Source organism: Mesoplodon mirus (assembly GCF_964341445.2).
Source record: "Mesoplodon mirus genome assembly, chromosome: 10".
In the NCBI taxonomy this organism is placed as follows: Eukaryota; Metazoa; Chordata; class Mammalia; order Artiodactyla; family Ziphiidae; genus Mesoplodon; species Mesoplodon mirus.
Window position 1 is genome coordinate 50,046,391 of NC_138986.1, and position 19,074 is coordinate 50,065,464.

Sequence of the window (19,074 nt, forward strand, 5' to 3'; positions counted from 1 at the left end):
AAGATATAGCAATAGAAACTATACAAAATGAAGCACTGGGGGAAAAAAGACAGAAAAAAATTTAACAGAGCCTCAATGACTTATGGAACAATATGAAGTAATTTAACATATATATCACTGGAGTCCCAGAAGGAGGGATAAAGATAGAAAATATATTTGGAGGAGGGACCTTCAAGATGGCGGGGGAGTACGACGTGGAGATCACCTTCCTCCCCACAAATACATCAAAAATACATCTACATGTGGAACAACTACAGAACACCTACAGAATGCTGGCAGAAGACCTCAGACTTCCCAAAAGGCAAGAAAATCCCCACGTACCTGGGTAGGGCAAAAGAAAAAAGAAAAAACAGAGACAAAAGAATAGGGACCTGCACCTCTGGGAGGGAGCTGTGAAGGAGGAAAGGTTTGCACACACTAGGAAGCCCATTCACTGGTGGAGATGGGGGGTGGGAGGTGGGGGAAGCTTCGGAGCCACGGAGGAGAGCGCAGCAACAGGGGTGCGGAGGGCAAAGCAGAGAGATTCCTGCACAGAGGACCGGTGCTGACCAGCACTCACCAGCCCGAGAGGCTTGTCTGCTCACCCACCGGGGCGGGAGGGGGCTGGGAGCTGAGGCTTGGGCTTTGGAGGTCGGATCCCAGGGAGAGGACTGGGGTTGGCTGCGTGAACACAGCCTAAAGGGGGCTAGTCCGCCATAGCTAGCTGGGAGGGAGTCCAGGAAAAAGTCTGGACCTGCCTAAGAGGCAAGAGACCATTGTTTCGGAGTGCACGAGGAGAGGGAATTCAGAGCACCTCCTAAACAAGCTCCAGAGATGGGCGCGAGCCGTGTCTATTAGCGCAGACACCAGAAACGGGCATGAAAATGCTAAGGCTGCTGCTGCAGCCACCAAGAAGCCTGTGTGCAAGCACAGGTCACTATCCACACCTCCCCTCCCGGGAGCCTGTGCATCCCACCACTGCCAGGGTCCCGTGATCCAGGGACAACTTCCCCGGGAGAACACACGGCGTGCCTCAGGCTGTTGCAATGTGATGCTGGCCTCTGCCGCCTCAGGCTCGCCCCGCATTCTGTACCCCTCCCTCATTCTGTACCCCTCCCTCCCCCCGGCCTGAGTGAGCCAGAGCTCCCTAATCAGCTGCTACTTTAACCCCGTCCTGTCTGAGCAAAGAACAGACACCCTCAGGTGACCTACATGCAGACGCAGGGCCAATCCAAAGCTGAACCCCAGGAGATGTGCGAACAAACAAGAGAAAGGGAAATTTCCCCCAGCAGCCTCAGGAGCAGCGGATTAAATCTCCACAATCAACTTGATGTACGCTGTGTCTGTGGAATACCTGAATAGACAACGAATAACCCAGAATTGAGGCAGTGGACCTTGGGAGCAACTTTAGACTTGGGGTTTGCTTTCTGCATCTAACTTGTTTCTGGTTTTATGTTTATTTTAGTTCAGTATTTAGAGTTTATTATCACTGGTAGATTTGTTTATTGATTTGGTTGCTTTTTTTTAATATATGTATATTTTTTTCCTTTTTCTCTTTTTTTGAGTGTGTATGTGTATGCTTCTTTGTGTGATTTTGTCTGTATAGCTTTGCTTTCACCATTTGTCCTAGGGTTCTGTCTGTTTGTTTGTTTTTTTTTTTTTGGTATAGTTTTTAGCGCTTGTTATCATTGGTGGATTTGTTTTTTGGTTTGGTGGCTCTCTTCTTTCTTTTTTTATTACTTTTTTTATATTTTATTTTTAATAATTTTTAAATTTTTAATTTTAATAACTTTATTTTATTTTTTTCTTTCTGTCTTTTTTTTTTTCTCCCTTTTCTTCTGAGCCAAGTGGCTGACAGGTTCTTGGTGCTCTGGCCAGGTGTCAGATCTGAACCTCTGAGGTGGGAGAGCCGAGTGCAGGACATCGGTCCACCAGAGACCTCCCATCCCCACGTAATATCAATCAGCGAAAGCTGTCCCAGAGATCTCCATCTCAACGCTACGACTCAGCTCCACTCAACAACAAGCAAGCTACAGTGCTGGACACCCTATGCCAAACAACTAGCAAGACAGGAACACAACCCCACCCATTAGCAGAGAGGCTGCCGAAAATCATAATAAGTTCACAGACACCCAAAACACACCACCGGACACGGTCCTATCCACCAGAAAGACAAGATCCAGCCTTATCCACCAGAACACAGGCACCAGTCCCCTCCACCAGGAAGCCTACACAACCCACTGAACCAACCATACCCGTTGGGGGCAGACACCAAAAACAACAGGAACTACGAACATGCAGCCTGCGAAAAGGAGACCCCAAACACAGTAAGTTAAACAAAATGAGAAGACAGAGAAATATGCAGCAGATGAAGGAGCAAGGTAAAAACCCACCAGACCAAACAAATGAAGAGGAAATAGGCAGTCTACCTGCAAAATAATTCAGAGTAATGACAGTAAAGATGATCCAAAATCTTGCAAATAGAATGGAGAAAATACAAGAAACGTTTAAGAAGGACCTAGAGGAACTAAAGAGCAAACAAACAATGATGGACAACACAATAAATGAAATTAAAAATTCTCTAGAAGGAATCAATAGCAGAATAACTGAGGCAGAAGAATGGATAAGTGACCTGGAAGATAAAATAGTGGAAATAACTACTGCAGAGCAGAATAAATAAAAAAGAATGAAAAGAATTGAGGACAGTCTCAGAGACCTCTGGGACAACATTAAATGCACCAACATTCGAATTATAGGGGTCCCAGAAGAGGAAGAGAAAAAGAAAGGGACTGAGAAAATATTTGAAGAGATTACAGTTGAAAACTTCCCTAATATGGGAAAGGAAACAGCCAATTAAGTCCAGGAAGCACAGAGAGTCCCATACAGGATAAATCCAAGGAGAAACATGCCAAGACACATATTAATCAAACTATCAAAAATTAAATACAAAGAAAAAATATTAAAAGCATCAAGGGAAAAGCAACAAATAATATACAAAGGAATCCCCATAAGGTTAACAGCTGATCTTTCAGCAGAAACTCTGCAAGCCAGAAGGGACTGGCAGGACATATTTAAAGTGATGAAAGGGAAAAACCTACAACCAAGATTACTCTACCCAGCAAGGATCTCATTCAGATCCAACAGAGAAATTAAAACCTTTACAGACAAGCAAAAGCTAAGAGAATTCAGCACCACCAAGCCAGCTTTACAACAAATGCTAAAGGAACTTCTCTAGGCAGGAAACACAAGAGAAGGAAAAGACCAACAATAACAAATCCAAAACAATTAAGAAGATGGTAATAGGAAAATACATACTGATAACTACCTTAAATGTAAATGGATTAATTTTAGGCAATTCCAATTTTTTTCACTTTTATTATAATGCTGCAATAATAATCTTTATGGAAAATCTTTCCCCCCAGGTTGTGAGTTATTTTCTTAAGAGAGATTTCCAGAATCTTCCCTAGATCAGCCAACAGTTTTTGAGGTCTGTGACTATCTTAGTCAATGTTGTACTGCTTCATAATACCAGCAAAGGGAGTAACTAGTAGAAACTTAGTCAATTGTTTAGTGACTGTAACTAAGCTGAACTTAAATGGTGTGGGTCTCTAACAAAGAAGAGCATATATTAACCAAGTTCTGCAAACCACACATATAGAGAAAATCCTACCCTGGCCAGAGGACATACCAGAAAGCCAGCTTTGTTCATACATTTCTACCAAATTCCAGATCTACTTTTCAAATTGCAAAATGACTCTTACCTGCAACAGAAGCAAAGGTAAATTTTCAGGAGTGTACTCTCTTCTTAGGCAGCTCTCTAGCTCCCTCTGCATGACATCTGCTTGAATAACAAGGGGTTTTGACTCAGCCACCTGAACCCGGGGTTGGGGGTGTGGGGAACGGAGTAAGCAAACAAAAGGAAAGAAGGAAATAAAACTATGTGTCTATGACAGAAAATGGCATATAATTTCTGATAGTTTTTATACAACACACTACTCTAAAGTTTAAAACACTACAAAAATCAGATATCTCCAAAGAAGTATTGGCCTGCTCTGATCCAGCAGTGAGCTGAATATTGGGCTGTTCTGTCTTTGTAACCACTGTCAATAAGATCAGCTGTTTGTTTGCAAAAATAAGCTTTCCCTGCTAACAGTTTCCAACAAGTTAGCAAATTCTAATTTACTGTTGTGTTGAAATAGCCCACTGTTCTACTCACCTGTTAAGTTTTCTTTAGAGCCAGTTGCCTTTCTCTTCTAAAGTAAGAAATGTCCTTTGGCATTCAAACAGATCTGCAGAACGTTTTATGCAATAGAAGCTGTAATTATAGAAGCTATAATAAACCAGATTAAAGATAGGCCCTGATTAATCTGTAACTCCACAACTGCTCATTTCTAAATAAGTATATCGTATTATACTGGAATGTTGGGGGCATGTAAAGGCCACAGGCTTCTGTCTTAGTCAGAATCTCTCTTGTGTACACCTCATGCCGGTTAAACCTTTTCCTGGGCCGGTTTTTCTCTCCTTCTCATACAAACATAGTCTTTCCTCTACCCCTGATTCACCTCTTTATTTCTGACAATAGTAAGGATGTTTCTTTCCCCCACCCATATTTCCTTCAGTAACCACATTTCTAACAACTACTGTGCTTATCTGACCTCTATCTTACCGTAGCTGACACATAAAATCATTACTTAATAATTTAAACAAAATGTTTTTATTTTTGTGCTCTTGCTCAGTTATCTAGAGGGTGAAAATGACCCATAAATATCAAACATGAAATACTTTGGAAATTATTTTCATCAAACTTTCTGCTTCAGAAAAATTATTTATCCTTAGGAAAAGCATAGCAGAAGTGCCTGCTTAAGCACACTCTGACTGCTGTCCAAGCCCAATCATGAGGAAGTTGTTTGCACCAAAGGCTCTGACATGAGGAGGTACAAGCAGCACTGCCTGGGGCCTGATAAGAGGTTGGATCCTGGGTCAGGAAGAGGAGCACTCTCCCCATTGGGTGTAAGATACACCCCAAGGCTTGGCAGCTTTGGGAACATTGCAACCATGGAGCAGATGTTACTTCCTTAAGATGGGACTTCGGGAACACTGGCAAGGGAGCCACAGGAGATAGTTCTGGAACACACGTGAGAAACCACCTTGAGATCTGAGGGGGATTGTAGTCAGTAAAGTATGGTTAATGTTCACATGACTGTTATCAGTCCCCATGGATAAGTTTTAAGGGAAGATGAAAATAGACTTGCCAGCAGTTCTCCCCACTGGAGGCAGTGGTCCTGTGAAACGAACACCAGGTTGACAGTCAGGAGGTCCCTCAGCCACATGAGGCTAAGCAACCCATTGATCCATTTGTGTTGAATTCACAACTGCAGTTGGAATAATGCCTTCCCTTATCTCCTCATGTCTTGGGTTTTTTTTTTTTTTTCTGCAGTACGCGGGCCTCTCACTGTTGTGGCCTCTCCCGTTGTGGAGCACAGGCTCCGGACGCGCAGGCTCAGCGGCCATGGCTCACGGGCCTAGCCGCTCCGTGGCATGTGGGATCTTCCCAGACCGGGGCACGAACCCGTGTCCCCTGCATTGGCAGGCGGACTCTCAACCACTGCGCCACCAGGGAAGCCCCATGTCTTGGTTTTGATGGAAAAAAGACACAGCTCTGAAAGGGTAAAAGCATTAATAAATCAAAGGTATAACTTCTGTGATTACTGGGTACCTGAATTCTGGCTGCAGCCTCATGGAGGTGGAGAACCAGTAACCACCTAGAAAGGGGACCAGCTACTAAAGGCAGCCAGAGAAACAGAAGAAACCCATCCCTTCCCTGCCCTTTGGTCTTCTAATTCTTTGGCATGCTGGGAGATTGTGTGGGGTTCTGGGTTTAGTTCTCTGACCCACTCTTGCTCAGACCATGCTCAGACCATGCCTTTCCTCTCAGTTAACCTCAAAGTGTCTGTGAATGACCTAAAAGAGATTGGTGAACATGGTATGTACATCAAGCCAAAAAAGGAGATTCACTCATTTGTTCATCAACATACATCAACATACATTCATTCATCTATGCATTCGGCAAGCATCTGTGAAGCACTTAACAACCACAAAGACCTGGGCTTATGGGGGCAAGATGAGGGAAAGAAGGAAGGAAGCTAGGAAGGGAAGAAGGAAGGGAGGGAGGGTGGAAGGAAAGATGACTAAGGCACAGTTATCCTCCAGTTCTCAATAGATTTTGTAGTCTAGTAGGAAATGAGAATTCTAAAGTTATTATCAGGAGTGGATATTTTCCATGGACTCCAGAACCAAGCACAACACCTGGCAAACAGAAGGTGATCAATAAATGTTTGTTGGATTAATAGTTAGATTCTTCAGGTCCAGTGTTTGGTGGTTTTGGGGAGTGGAGAAATACAGGTATCCAGAGATTTCCCATCACTCTGTCCTAAAAGGGACTTCAGGAAACCTTTCTTACCACAATGCACAGTGGGCAGCCCCTTGCCTGACACTCTGACGTTTAAGTTTTAACAATATCAACACTTGATCTTTGCATGGTGTTTTACAGTTTTCAAAATGCTTTAGCGTGCATGATCTCAACTGACCTTTATAAGGTAGGCAAGGTACATATTTTTAACTTTTCAAATAAAGGAACAAAAGCTGGGAGAAATTATGACTTGCATGGTTCCATTCCCTTTCCACTTCATCACACAGTCCTTGATCTGCTTCATATACCTCGGGGCTTTAAATACCAAATTATAAAATACACTAAACACTGGTTCTTCAGAATCATCTTTGGAAGGAGGTACTAAGGTACCTATTTCCTGCTTCTTCTCCAGACCTTCCCTCTCCAACCTTCACCATCCACATTGTGTTTACTCAGCTACTCAACCGAAAAGGGTCCTTATAACTGCTCCTCTTGATCAACTGTGGCAGTAGGAGAAACAGAGGAGTTTGAATGCCCTGGGCCCATGAGGGCTGACCTGGCTACCCTGTGTCTCTAAAAGAATTTGATTGCTATTGTTGGCAGCATTTACCTATAGAATAGCTCCTAAAAGAACATAATTTTGCAGAATTCATTATCAAACACCTCCCATTATTTTCGTTTTGAAATTTCTCATCAAAATCAAGGTCAAATTCAGTTAAAATATCATTGGAGAAAATGAGATTTCATTGACTATGATTTGTATAGTACCTTCTGGAACTTTAAGACAATGATATTTGTGAGATGTAAGAGCACTTTTTCTTTTTCCTTGGTAGCACATTGCCTCTAAATGCCTTGACAATTCTAGAATATAGGAAAACCTTAGGGGCAGCAGTTAAGTCTGAGCTTGCGATGATGCCAATTGTCCAAGTAAAAAGGAGAGGGGGTGGGCTTCCCTGGTGGCGCAGTGGTTGAGAGTCCGCCTGCCGATGCAGGGGACACGGGTTCGTGCCCCGGTCCAGGAAGATCCCACGTGCCACGGAGCGGCTGGGCCCGTGAGCCATGGCCACTGAGCCTGCGCATCCGGAGCCTGTGCTCCGCAACGGGAGAGGCCACAATAGTGAGAGGCCCGCGTACCGCAAAAAAAAAAAAAAAAGGAGAGGGGGTTCTGATGGAGACTATGGGATGAGAGTAGGGGTTAAAGCCCCTGAAGACCATGCCTTCACACTGCCATTATTTACCTGTAAGCTCAATGAGTTGACCCCTGAAGAGTCCCCTGTTCTTTTGTCTCAGACTTCAGTTCTGTCAATTGCACAGCCAGTTCTTTTTCCAACACCTGGATCCTTTCTGTGGAAGCAATCTTATAACCTTCATCCATGGTTTGCATTTACTAATTTTCTGATCCCTGAAAAAAAGAGAGAACAAAACTTGTGGCCAACTTCCTCAGTGACCATTAACCAGTACATGGGACTTTGTCTATCATTGTCCAAGAAATCATGTCAGTTTCATCGAAATGTATGCTTTTGTAATTTGGAGAAACAGCTGGACCAGACTGCTGTCATTTATGAGTTAATTGCCATTTGGTAAATAGTAGAGAAAACATAACATAGGTTAGAATATCCATTGACCATCTCTGTTCAGCCCAGCTCACCTTTAGAAACATCTCTGTTCCAGCTTTGACTGTGAGGGTTTATTAAATGAGCTTGCATCCACCCTGCCTGACTTCTGTAGTCTTCATAAAGGCTGTAAAGGGGATTACGCAGTAAATGTTATGAGTGGTGGTTACTGCTGCTTTCTAATATCACTTCAGCTGGAACAAACAATAGGTGTGCGCAGGATCCCTCTACTTGCCTAAAGTATATCTCCATAAGCCTTTCTGAAGGCATGAGCTTCTGACCACGGGTAACAGACTGAGGGTGCAGGTCTATGTCGCATGACCATGATCCATGTACTTTTGGGTTTGGAAGAAAATCACACTTAACGCATTTGAATGTGTTTTCTTAATTCTGAATGCTGATATCTGTCATATAGCTTTTACAATGAAATAGAATAGTTGATAACCACCTCCTACCCCCACTGCCACCTCAGTTCACAGCCTGTCAGATTCAACACAATTGTTTGCTAAGTACTTAGTGTCAATATTTTAATGAACAACATAGATTAACTTCATGACCCAGGATGAGACCCACGAATTGCAGGAGATTCAGTAGATGATGTGTTTCTTGTGCTACTGCTGCCCTCATCTGTCCTGGACGAGAAGGGGTAAAGTCACAAGAAGGGGTAAAATATTTAAACTTTCCTTTTTTCCTTTGACATTTCTAAGATTTTCATTTTCAGAGGTATTTCATTTTCTCAAGTTACTCTGCTGCCTTTTCAACAAATAGGAAAGATGTAGAGATGTTTTGTGTAGAGGCTACCTTTGGGAGCCTATTCATTCTTTTTATAAATATTAAAAATGGAAATGAGCATTGTGTTCAGTCTAGGTTGTGAACCTGCAGAGTTATAAATCTGTCATGTGTGGCACACTGCTGGAGCTCAATAAAATGCACTGTTGTTGTTCTCAGCAAAAGTAAAATGTTGTTATGAAAAATATTTGCCACTTGGCAGTGTCCTTTCAAGTTGGGCAAACAGTTAAACAGCTGCCTTAACAGCTGCATTCCAACCAGCAGCCAAGAGGGGCAGCAACAGACTTGACATTCTTCTCCCAAAGGATGGATATTCTGCCCTTATTTCCTGATCACTTTCAACACTTCACAGCTCAGAAATGAGAACATTTAATCCTGCATCATTTAGCTTGTTACACAGTCAAGTACAGTATTCACAAAATTAACATAAGGAGAGGTTGGTCTTTGCCAACTGTCCATGAAATGCATCCAACCCAGAGGAATCCATGCCTGCTGAGCACTCATGGCTAGTGTTAAAGAGACAAACAACTGTTTATTTATTTATTTATTTATTTATTTTTAACGTTTTTATTGGAGTATAATTGCTTTACAATGGTGTGTTAGTTTCTGCTGTATAACAAAGTGAATCAGTTAAACATATACATATGTCACCATATCTCTTCCCTCTTGCGTCTCCCTCCCTCCCACCCTCCCTATCCCAGCCATCTAGCTGGTCACAATTCACCGAGCTGATCTCCCTGTGCTATGAGACTTCTTCCCACTAGCTATCTATTTTACATTTGGTAGTGTATATATGTCCATATATAAACTACCACTCTCTCACTTTATCCCAGCTTACCCTTCCCCCTTCCCGTGTCCTCAAGCCCATTCTCTAATAGGTCTGCGTCTTTATTCCCATCTTGCCCCTAGGTTCTTCATGACCATTTTTTTTTTTTTTTTTAGATTCCATATATATGTCTTAGCATACGGTATTTGTTTTTCTCTTTCTGACTTACTTCACTCTGTATGACAGGCTCTACGTCCACAACAGTTTATTTTGGGAGGGGGGAAAAATGGGTTCCATTTATTGAGCACCTACTCTGCGTGAGACAGGAACTGGGCCCTCATTTAACGTCTCAGAAAAGAGATTCTCAAGAATTGTTTCAATAGTGTCTTTTAAAAAATAAATACATTTAATTAACTATCGACTATAAACAAACAAACCAACCCCCCCCCTTTTTAAAGTGGGTTTAAAAAGTGGTACAATCTAAGCTCTAAGGAAAAGATGGTAAGATTAGCTTGAGTAGGGTTTGAGGGTGTTTAATAGGTAAAGTGGGCTTCAATGGGGTTAAAGCAGGAATGTTTAGAAGAGAAATAATGAATAACTTTAGAGTCTTATAGGGAAATGTATAATGCATGTCAAAAACTTCAAAGTGACTACCAAAAGAATGGAAATGCAACACAGAACTTCCCAAACAAGCAGGGGTGAGGGATAGGAAATGGGTCTTTTAAATCCAATAGAGGGCAGGAAAAGAGAAAAAAGGAAACAAAAAGAAGTATGGTAGAAATAAGTTCAAATATATCAGTAACTATAATAAATGTAAATGGATAAAGCCCATCTATCAAAACACATAAATCACCACAGTTCTGAACATTTTAAAATTTCCTAAAATTTGGTAATGCGATGGGTACCAAAATAAAACAATGATTTTTATTCTAGTAAATGCCAGAATAGAATTTAAACTGTAAGCAAGCTGGCCCTGTATCACCATGGGGCAATTCAATCTTCTTCACAAAGATCTGCAAGGTACTCCATAACTTCCCTGGGTAAACCATTTTTGATGCTTGCTCATCTTTTTTTTTTTTTTTTTTTGCAGTACGCGGGCCTCTCACTGTTGTGGCCTCTTCCGTTGCGGAGCACAGGCTGCGGACGCACAGGCTCAGCGGCCATGGCTCACGGGCCTAGCCGCTCTGCGGCATGTGGGATCTTCCCAGAGCAGGGCACGAACCCGTGTCCCCTGCATCGGCAGGCGGACTCTCAACCACTGTGCCACCAGGGAAGCCCTATGCTTGGTCATCTTTTATCACCAACATGTTCTTCCTGTGTACAAATGAAATTTCTCCTGTTACACATTATACACCATCTTCTGGATCAGTAGGGTAAGACTGTTTTTTTTTTTTTTTTTTTTTTTCGCTGTACGCGGGCCTCTCACTGCTGTGGCCTCTCCCGTTGCGGAGCACAGGCTCCGGACACACAGGCTCCGCGGCCATGGCTCGCGGGCCCAGCCGCTCCGCGGCATGTGGGATCTTCCGGGATCGGGGCACGAACCCGCGTCCCCTGCATCGGCAGGCGGACTCTCAACCACTGCGCCACCAGGGAAGCCCCGGTAAGACTGTTTTAACAAAAAGACACAGTCATCAGTGGCTTAAAGAAAAAAAATGTTTAAATGTGTCTAATGTAATGTGTTTGGTAAATGTGTGTAAACTGTCTGCTCCTCTTGGACATTCAAGGACCCTGGTTCCTTCCAAGTCAGTTCCACCATCCCCTAGGCATTTTTCAGACAAACACATTAGTGTTTTCTCTTCAGTGTGGCTACAGAACATGACCTTTAGTTGGGTGAGGGGACACACAAGACATATATTTGATCTTCTGAATTGGATAACCTGCATCTACTTCTAGTTTACCGAGAGCTTTGTTTTGTTTCTCTTGAATGGGTATTGAATTGTGTCAATTGCTTCTTCAGCATCTATTAAGGTAGCCATGTGATTGTCCTCATTTATTTTTTAATGTGGTGAATTTCACAGATTTTCTATTGTTAATACGAAACTGCTTTCTTGGAATAAATCCCACTTGGCAATGATCTGTTATCCTTTTTTTTTTTTAAAAGAAAAATGGACTCATTTTGCTACTATGTTGTTTAGGATTTTTGCATTTATGTTCATGAGAACAATTGGCCTGTCATTTTCTTAAAATGTTCATGTCAGGTTTTGGTATCAAGATTATACTACCCTCTTCAAAAAATGTTGTGAACTGTTCCTTTCTCCTCTATATTCCTAGAAAGTTTAAGGTTGGTATTATTTCTTCCTTAAATGTTTGGAATAATTCACCTGTGAAACATCTCAGCCTGAAATTTTCTTTATGGGAGGGTTTTAAATTACAGATCCAACATTTTTAACAGATTATGATTATTCACATTTTTGTTTCTTTTTTGTATTCATTTTAATATTTTTTAAAAGAGCATTTCACCTAAGTTGATTTTTTTGGTGTAAGGTTTTTCATAATATCCTTTTATATTATATTTTTAACAGCTATGTTGAGATATAATTAATACACCATACAATTAACCTGCTTAAAGTGAACAATTCAATGATTTTTAGTGTATTCACAGTGGTGCAACCATCACAATTCATTTTAGAACATTTTTATCACCCCAAAAAGAAACCCCATATCCATTAGCAGTCTCTCCCCATTTTTCTCTAAGCCACTCCACCCCCCAGCTATAGGCAAGCACTAACTTACTTTCTATCTTTATAGATTTGCCCATTCTGGAAACTTTATATAAATGGAATCATATAATACATGGTCTTTTGTGACTGGCTTCTTTTATTTCCCATGTTTTCAAAGTTCATCCACGTTTTAGCATGTATCAGTATATCAGTCCTTTTTTATGGCTGTATATTATTCCATTGTGTGCTTATACCACTTTTGTTTACTGGTTCATCAGTTGGTGGAAATTTGGGTTGTTTCCAGTTTTTGGCTATTATAAATAATGTTGCTATAAATATTCAAGTCAAAGTTTTTGCCAGACTCTTTTCCAAAGCAGGGGCACCATTTAATAATCCCATCAGCATTGTAGAGGGTTCTAATTTCTCTACATCCTTGTCAACACTTGCCACCTTTCTTTTTTATTTTAGCCATTCTAGTGGATGTGAAGTTGTATCTCACTGTGGTTTTGACTTGCATTTCCTTAATGGCTAATGATGTTGAGTATCTTTTCATGTACTTATTGGTCATTGGTATATCTTCTTTGGAGAAATGTCTATTCAGATTCTTTGTCCTTTTTTTTTTTTTGCAATACACGGGCCTCTCACTGCTGTGGCCTCCTCTGGTGCGGAGCACAGGCTCCAGACGCGCAGGCTCAGTGGCCATGGCTCACAGGCCCAGCCGCTCCGCAGCATGTGGGATCTTCCCAGACCAGGGCACGAACCCGCGTCCCCTGCATCGGCAGGCGGACTCTCAACCACTGCGCCACCAGGGAAGCCCTCTTTGTCCATTTTTAAATTGAGTTTTTTGGTTCTTTATTGATGAGTTGTAAGTGTTCTTCACATATTCTAGATACATGTTCTTTATCAGATATGTGACTTGCAAATATTTTCTCCCACTCTGTGGGTCATCTTCTCACTTTGTTGATGTTGCCCTTTGAAGCCCTTTATCTTTTTTTTTTAATATCTTTATTGGAGTATAATTGCTTTTCAATGGTGTGTTAGTTTCTGCTGTATCACAAAGTGAATCAGCTATACATATACATATATCTCCATATCTCCTCCCTCTTGTGTCTCCGTCCCACACCCCCATCCCACCCCTCTAGGTGGACACAAAGCACTGAGCTGATCTCCCTGTGCTATGTGGCTGCTTCCCACTAGCTATCTATTTTACGTTTGGTAGTGTATATGTCCATATATACACTACCACTCTCTCACTTTGTCCCAGCTTACCCTTCCCCCTCCCCATGTCCTCAAGTCCATTCTGTACGTCTATGTCTTTATTCCTGTCCTGCCTCCAGGTTCTTCAGAGCCACTATTTTTTTTTTTTTAAGATTGCATATCTATGTGTTAGCATACGGTATCTGTTTTTCTCTTTCTGACTTATTTCACTCTGTATGACAGTCTCTAGGTCCATCCACCTCACTACAAATAACTCAGTTTTGTTTCTTTTTATGGTTGAGTAATACTCCATTGTATATATGTGCCACATCTTCTTTATCCATTCATCTGTTGATGGACACTTAGGTTGCTTCCATGTCCTGGCTATTGTAAACAGAGCTGCAATGAACATTGTGGTACATGATTCTTTGTGAATTATGGTTTTCTCAGGGTATATGCCCACTAGTGGGATTGCTGGGTCGTATGGTAGTTCTATTTTTAGTTTTTTAAGGAACCTCCATACTGTTCTCCATAGCGGCTGTATCAATTTACATTCCCACCAACAGTGCAAGAAGGTTCCCTTTTCTCCACACCCTCTCCAGAATTCATTGTTTATAGATTTTTTGATGATGGCCATTCTGACCAGTGTGAGGTGACACCTCATTGTAGTTTTGATTTGCATTTCTCTAATAATTAGTGATGTTGAGCAACCTTTCATGTGTGTGTTGGCAATTTATCTTCTTTGGAGAAATGTCTATTTAGGTCTTCTGCCCGTTTTTGGATTGGGTTGTTTGTTTATTTGATATTGAGCTGCATGAGCTGCTTGTAAATTTTGGAGATTAATCCTTTGTCAGTTGCTTCATTTGCAAATACTTTCTCCCATTCTGAGGGTTGTCTTTTCATCTTGTTTATGGTTTCCTTTGCTGTGCAAAAGCTTTTAAGTTTCATTAGGTCCCATTGGTTTATTTTTGTCTTTATTTCCATTTCTCTAGGAGGTGGGTCAAAAAGGATCTTGCTGTGATTTATGTCATACAGTATTCTGCCTGTGTTTTCCTCTAAGAGTTTTACAGTGTCTGGCGTTACATTTCGGTCTTTAATCCATTTTGAGTTTATTTTTGTGTATGTTGTTAGGGAGTGTTTGAAGCCCTTTATCTTTTTTAAAATTTAATTTTATTTATTTTTTATACAGCAGGTTCTTATTAGTTACCTATTTTATACATATTAGTGTATATATGTCAATCTCAATCTCCCAATTCATCCCTCACCCCTCCACTTTCCCCCCTTGGTGTCCATATGTTTGTTCAGCCCTTTATCTTTTTAATGTCTGTGGGATGTATACTGCTGTCTCCTTTTACATTCCTGATACTGATAATTTCTGTACTTGCTATTTTATCTTGATCAGTCTTATTAGGGATTTAATAATGTTATTAAACTTTTCAAATGACCCATATTTAGTTTTATCGTGTCTACTCTATGTCTGCCTTCTCTTTCATTGATTTCTGCTCATTTATAATTCATCTATTATTGATATTTATTTATATAATTTATTATACAAATTGAGCTATACCTATTGAATTATTTATTTATAACTTATTATTTACATATTTATTAGTTATTAAGAGTCATTTATTATACCATTTATTTTACTATCTTAAATTTAATTTGCTCTTCTTTTTCTAGCACTTGAGATGGAAGTTTAGATCATTAATTTTTTACCTGTCTTCTAAGATATGCATTTAAAGCTATAAATTTCTTTCTAAGCATTATTTTAGCTGCATTACCATTTTGGATGTTGTGTTTTCATTATTTATCATTTAAATGCTTTCTAGTTTCCATTGTGATTTCTTCTTTGACCTATAAGTTGTTTAGAAGTGGTTCTATATTTCTGTTATTAATTTCTAGTGTGATTGCACTATGTTCTGAGAACGTACCCTGCATGACTTCAATTTTTAAAAATATTTTAAACTTTCCTTATGGCCCAACATATGATCTATTTTGGTAAATGTTCCAAATACTCTTGAAAAGAATATATATTTGCTATTGTTGGGAATAGTGTTCTATTAGGTTAATTAGATCACATTTGTTCTTAATCTTTTATATCTGATTTATTGGTCTGATTTTTATGAGAAATTGAGACAGGTATATTAAAATCTTTGATAATAATTATGGATTTTTCTATTTCTTCATTTAGTTCTGACATTTTAGTTTTATATATTTGAAGCTATATTATGGCTGTATACAAATAGGATTGTAAATTTTTTTTCATTGAATTGAAACTTATCATTATGACATGTCCCTCTTCATCTCTAGTAATATTTCTTCAAGTCAAACTTACAAATTAGTAATATAGTCACAGAAGTTTTTTTTGTTTTGTTTTGTTTTTGTTTTGGGGGTTAGTATTTACATGGTATATCTTTTTAATCCTTTAAAATTATCTGTGTCTTTTTGTCTCTTCAGTCTGAAAATCTTTGTCTTTTAATTGGAGCACTGAGTTCATTTACATTTAATGTGATTACTGTTACAGATGGGTTTAAGTGCACAATCTTACTATGTATTTTAGTGTGTATTTTATTCATTTTATTTATTTTTCTATTCGTTCTACCTATTTTTTTCCCTTTATTCTTCCCTTCCTTCATTACTCTGGATTAATCAAGTATTTTTATTATTCTGTTTTGGCTCTGCTATTAGGTTTTTAATTATACCCATTTTCTTTTGGTAGTTACCTATAGTTCTCAAATTTCAGTGTGCATCAGAATCACCTAAAGGACTTCTTCAAACATAGATTTCTGGGCCTCACCTCCAAAGTTTCTGATTTAGTAGGTCTGGGGGAAACCTGGAAATTTTCACTTCTAACAAATTCACAGATGACGCTTATGCTGCTAAGTCAAAAGGCCACACTTTGATAGTTACTCCTCTAGATTCCAATATATATTGACTTATTACAGCCTACCTTAAGCTAGTAATTTTTGTTTTCATGGTGTCTTCCACTCTTAAAGCTAGCAACTTTTTTTTAGTCTTTTACTATCCAAATAAAAATCTTACAATGATTTAAGTCCACATAACTCCTTCCTACAATTCATGCAACTGTTTATTTTACGTCTACCCATAAACTCCACAATATTTTTATTTTTGCTACTTTGAAAGTCAATTAAAAATTTTTTACCCATATATTTATCTTTCCTGCTGCTCTTCTTTCCTGAAGATCTGTGCTTCCATTTGAGTTCATTTTCCTTTAGCCTGAAGAACTTCCTTTCATATTTTTCATAGTGTGGGTCTGCTCCTGATGGATTCTCTCAGCTTTCATTTGTCTGAATAAATCTTTATTTCTACTATGATCTCTAAAGGTATTTTAATTGGACATAAAATTGAGAGTTTTTTTTCTTTTAGTACTTTAAATATCTCTTGGCTTCCATATTTTCAGTAAAATAGTCATCTGCCCTACTGTTGCTTTTTGAAAAAGTGCCTTGTTTTCTCTTGCTGCTTTTAAGATTTTATCTTTGTCAGCAGTTCAACTATCATATACTTAATTATGGTTTCCTTTGTATATATCCTTGTTGTGTATTGAGGTTCACTGAGCTTCTTTAATGTTTGGAATGATGTCTCTAGTCTCTATATCCACCTCTAGTGGATAGAGGTCAGGGATGCTAACTATCCTGCAATGCACAGGAGAGCCCTCCCAAACAATAAATTATCTCCTTAAAATGTCAATAGTGCCAAGGTTGAGAAACCCTGCTCTAAAGAAAAATGAGATTATAAGTCTCTTAAATTTAATTGCATTCCTTTTTTGATTGGCTTACAGAGACTACGGAACACTTTTAAAATTTAAAAATTTAAAATAGAGAACTCAAGAATTTTTAGAAAGGGAAGAAAACATCCAACTTTCATTGCTTTAAGTCTGTTGATTCCTAAAAAAATATTTCTCTTAATGAAGCCTATATGCAGAAGGAAAAAGAAACGTTTAGCTATGAGTTAAATTAATTGCCTTGTTTACAGGTTGACAAAATAAGTAATGCAATGTAAATTGACAGAGGAGAGAGAAATATTAATAAACTTTAGTACTTTTAAACTTAATCTGAAGAGCTCTTAAAAATTAAGCATAAAAAATAGAAATAGAAAATACGAAGTTCAAAAGTTTGTATTTCTAATCAAGGTGAATCCTTGAACAAATTCGACTAGCTTAATGATGCTGTCTTAAAACAACTATACGTCTCTTTCCTGATCTTATCACAATGTGAATTAAAATGTTAGCATACTAGTATAACTCATGAAAGGCTTGGGTTTGTTTCCACAAACCCAAAAAAGCCTAATTAATTAAACTTTATAGAAATTTTTCTAATTTCTAAACTTTTTTTTTTTTTGGCTGCACCTCTCAGCTTGTGGGATCTTAGTTCCCCAACCAGGGTTCAAACCCAAACACTTGGCAGTGAAATGGCTGAGTCCTAACCACTGGACTGCCAAGGAATTCCCTCTAATTCCTAAACTAATATTAAATTGAGTTAATCATTTAATTAATAATCCTTGGATACAAATTACAATATCTAAGCAAGTCATTTGTGGAGAATGAAATAAATACTGGGTCAACAAACATAGTTTTAACATACCCCTGGCTTTGCTTTTATACACTGTAAGTGACCATTAATTAATAGGTTGAAAAGATATATATGAGAAACTGAGATATGTTGGTATATTCCTTTTTAAGAAATGTAAAGGAATATTTATGTGTCTGTAAAGAGGTGTATATACAAAATGATGACCTTTTATTTCCCATGATAAATATCATGGGAGAAGGAAATTGACTTTGTCTTAAAGTAAAATTGTCTGGTTGTGCCAGAATGTTAGCTAGATGTAAATGAATTTATTTATAAGATGAAGGAAAGACTTGTGAATCCTACTCTATAAAATATGGAGGGCATCCAAAAGAGTAGAACTAGAATTTGGATTTTCTTTTCTGTTAAATTGACAAATTAATCTTTGAGTATATGTCTACTTGGAACAAAAAGCAGTTAAAAAGTATTTAGTGCCCAAATAGCAGAGGTTTCTTGTATTACCAAAATACTCTTGAGGGCCTAACATTTTGTGCTTTTGCCATACCTTTGAACTGTTTGTTTAAACAAAAGTTCCTCTGGAGAACAGTATGGAGGTTCCTTAAAAAACTACAAATAGAACTACCATATGACCCAGCAATCCCACTACTGGGCATATACCCTGAGAAAACCATAATTCAAAAAGAGTCATGTACCAAAATCTTCATTGCAGCTCTATTTACAATAGCTAGGAGATGGAAGCAACCTAAGTGTCCATCATTGGATGAATGGATAAAGAAGATGTGGCACATATATATAATGGAATATTACTCAGCCATAAAAAGAAACGAAATTGAGTTATTTGTAGTGAGGTGGATGGACCTAGAGTCTGTCACACAAAGTGAAGTAAGTCAGAAAGAGAAAGACAAATACCGTATGCTAACACATATATATGGAATCTAAGAAAAAAAATGTCATGAAGAACCTAGGGGTAAGACGGAAATAAAGACACTGACCTACTAGAGAATGGACTTGAGGATATGGGGAGGGGGAAGGGTAAGCTGTGACAAAGTGAGAGAGTGGCATGGACATATATACACTACCAAATGTAAAACAGATAGCTAGTGGGAAGCAGCCG

General features: G+C 39.1%; 2 protein-coding genes across 3 annotated transcripts in view; both read right to left on the reverse strand.

The window, feature by feature from the left end:
• The window catches only part of LOC309811186 (uncharacterized protein), a gene marked incomplete at its 3' end in the record, with an annotated part of 148,586 nt that extends 140,822 nt beyond the window's left edge, over nucleotides 1-7,764 (reverse strand). The window contains 4 exon segments of the mRNA XM_082633781.1: nucleotides 3,741-3,851; nucleotides 4,196-4,198; nucleotides 4,202-4,232; nucleotides 7,648-7,764. Of these exon segments, the coding sequence (XP_082489907.1) occupies nucleotides 3,741-3,851; nucleotides 4,196-4,198; nucleotides 4,202-4,232; nucleotides 7,648-7,763 (261 nt within the window). The 5' untranslated portion in view covers nucleotide 7,764.
• A 1,765-nt stretch (nucleotides 7,765-9,529) lies between these two features.
• The window catches only part of CEP57L1 (centrosomal protein 57 like 1), a 78,738-nt gene continuing 69,193 nt past the window's right edge, over nucleotides 9,530-19,074 (reverse strand). For both annotated transcript variants that reach the window (XR_014295190.1, XR_014295191.1), the window contains one exon: nucleotides 9,530-10,870. The gene's annotated coding sequence lies outside the window, so the exon portion shown is untranslated. The remainder of the gene's footprint in view (nucleotides 10,871-19,074) is intronic.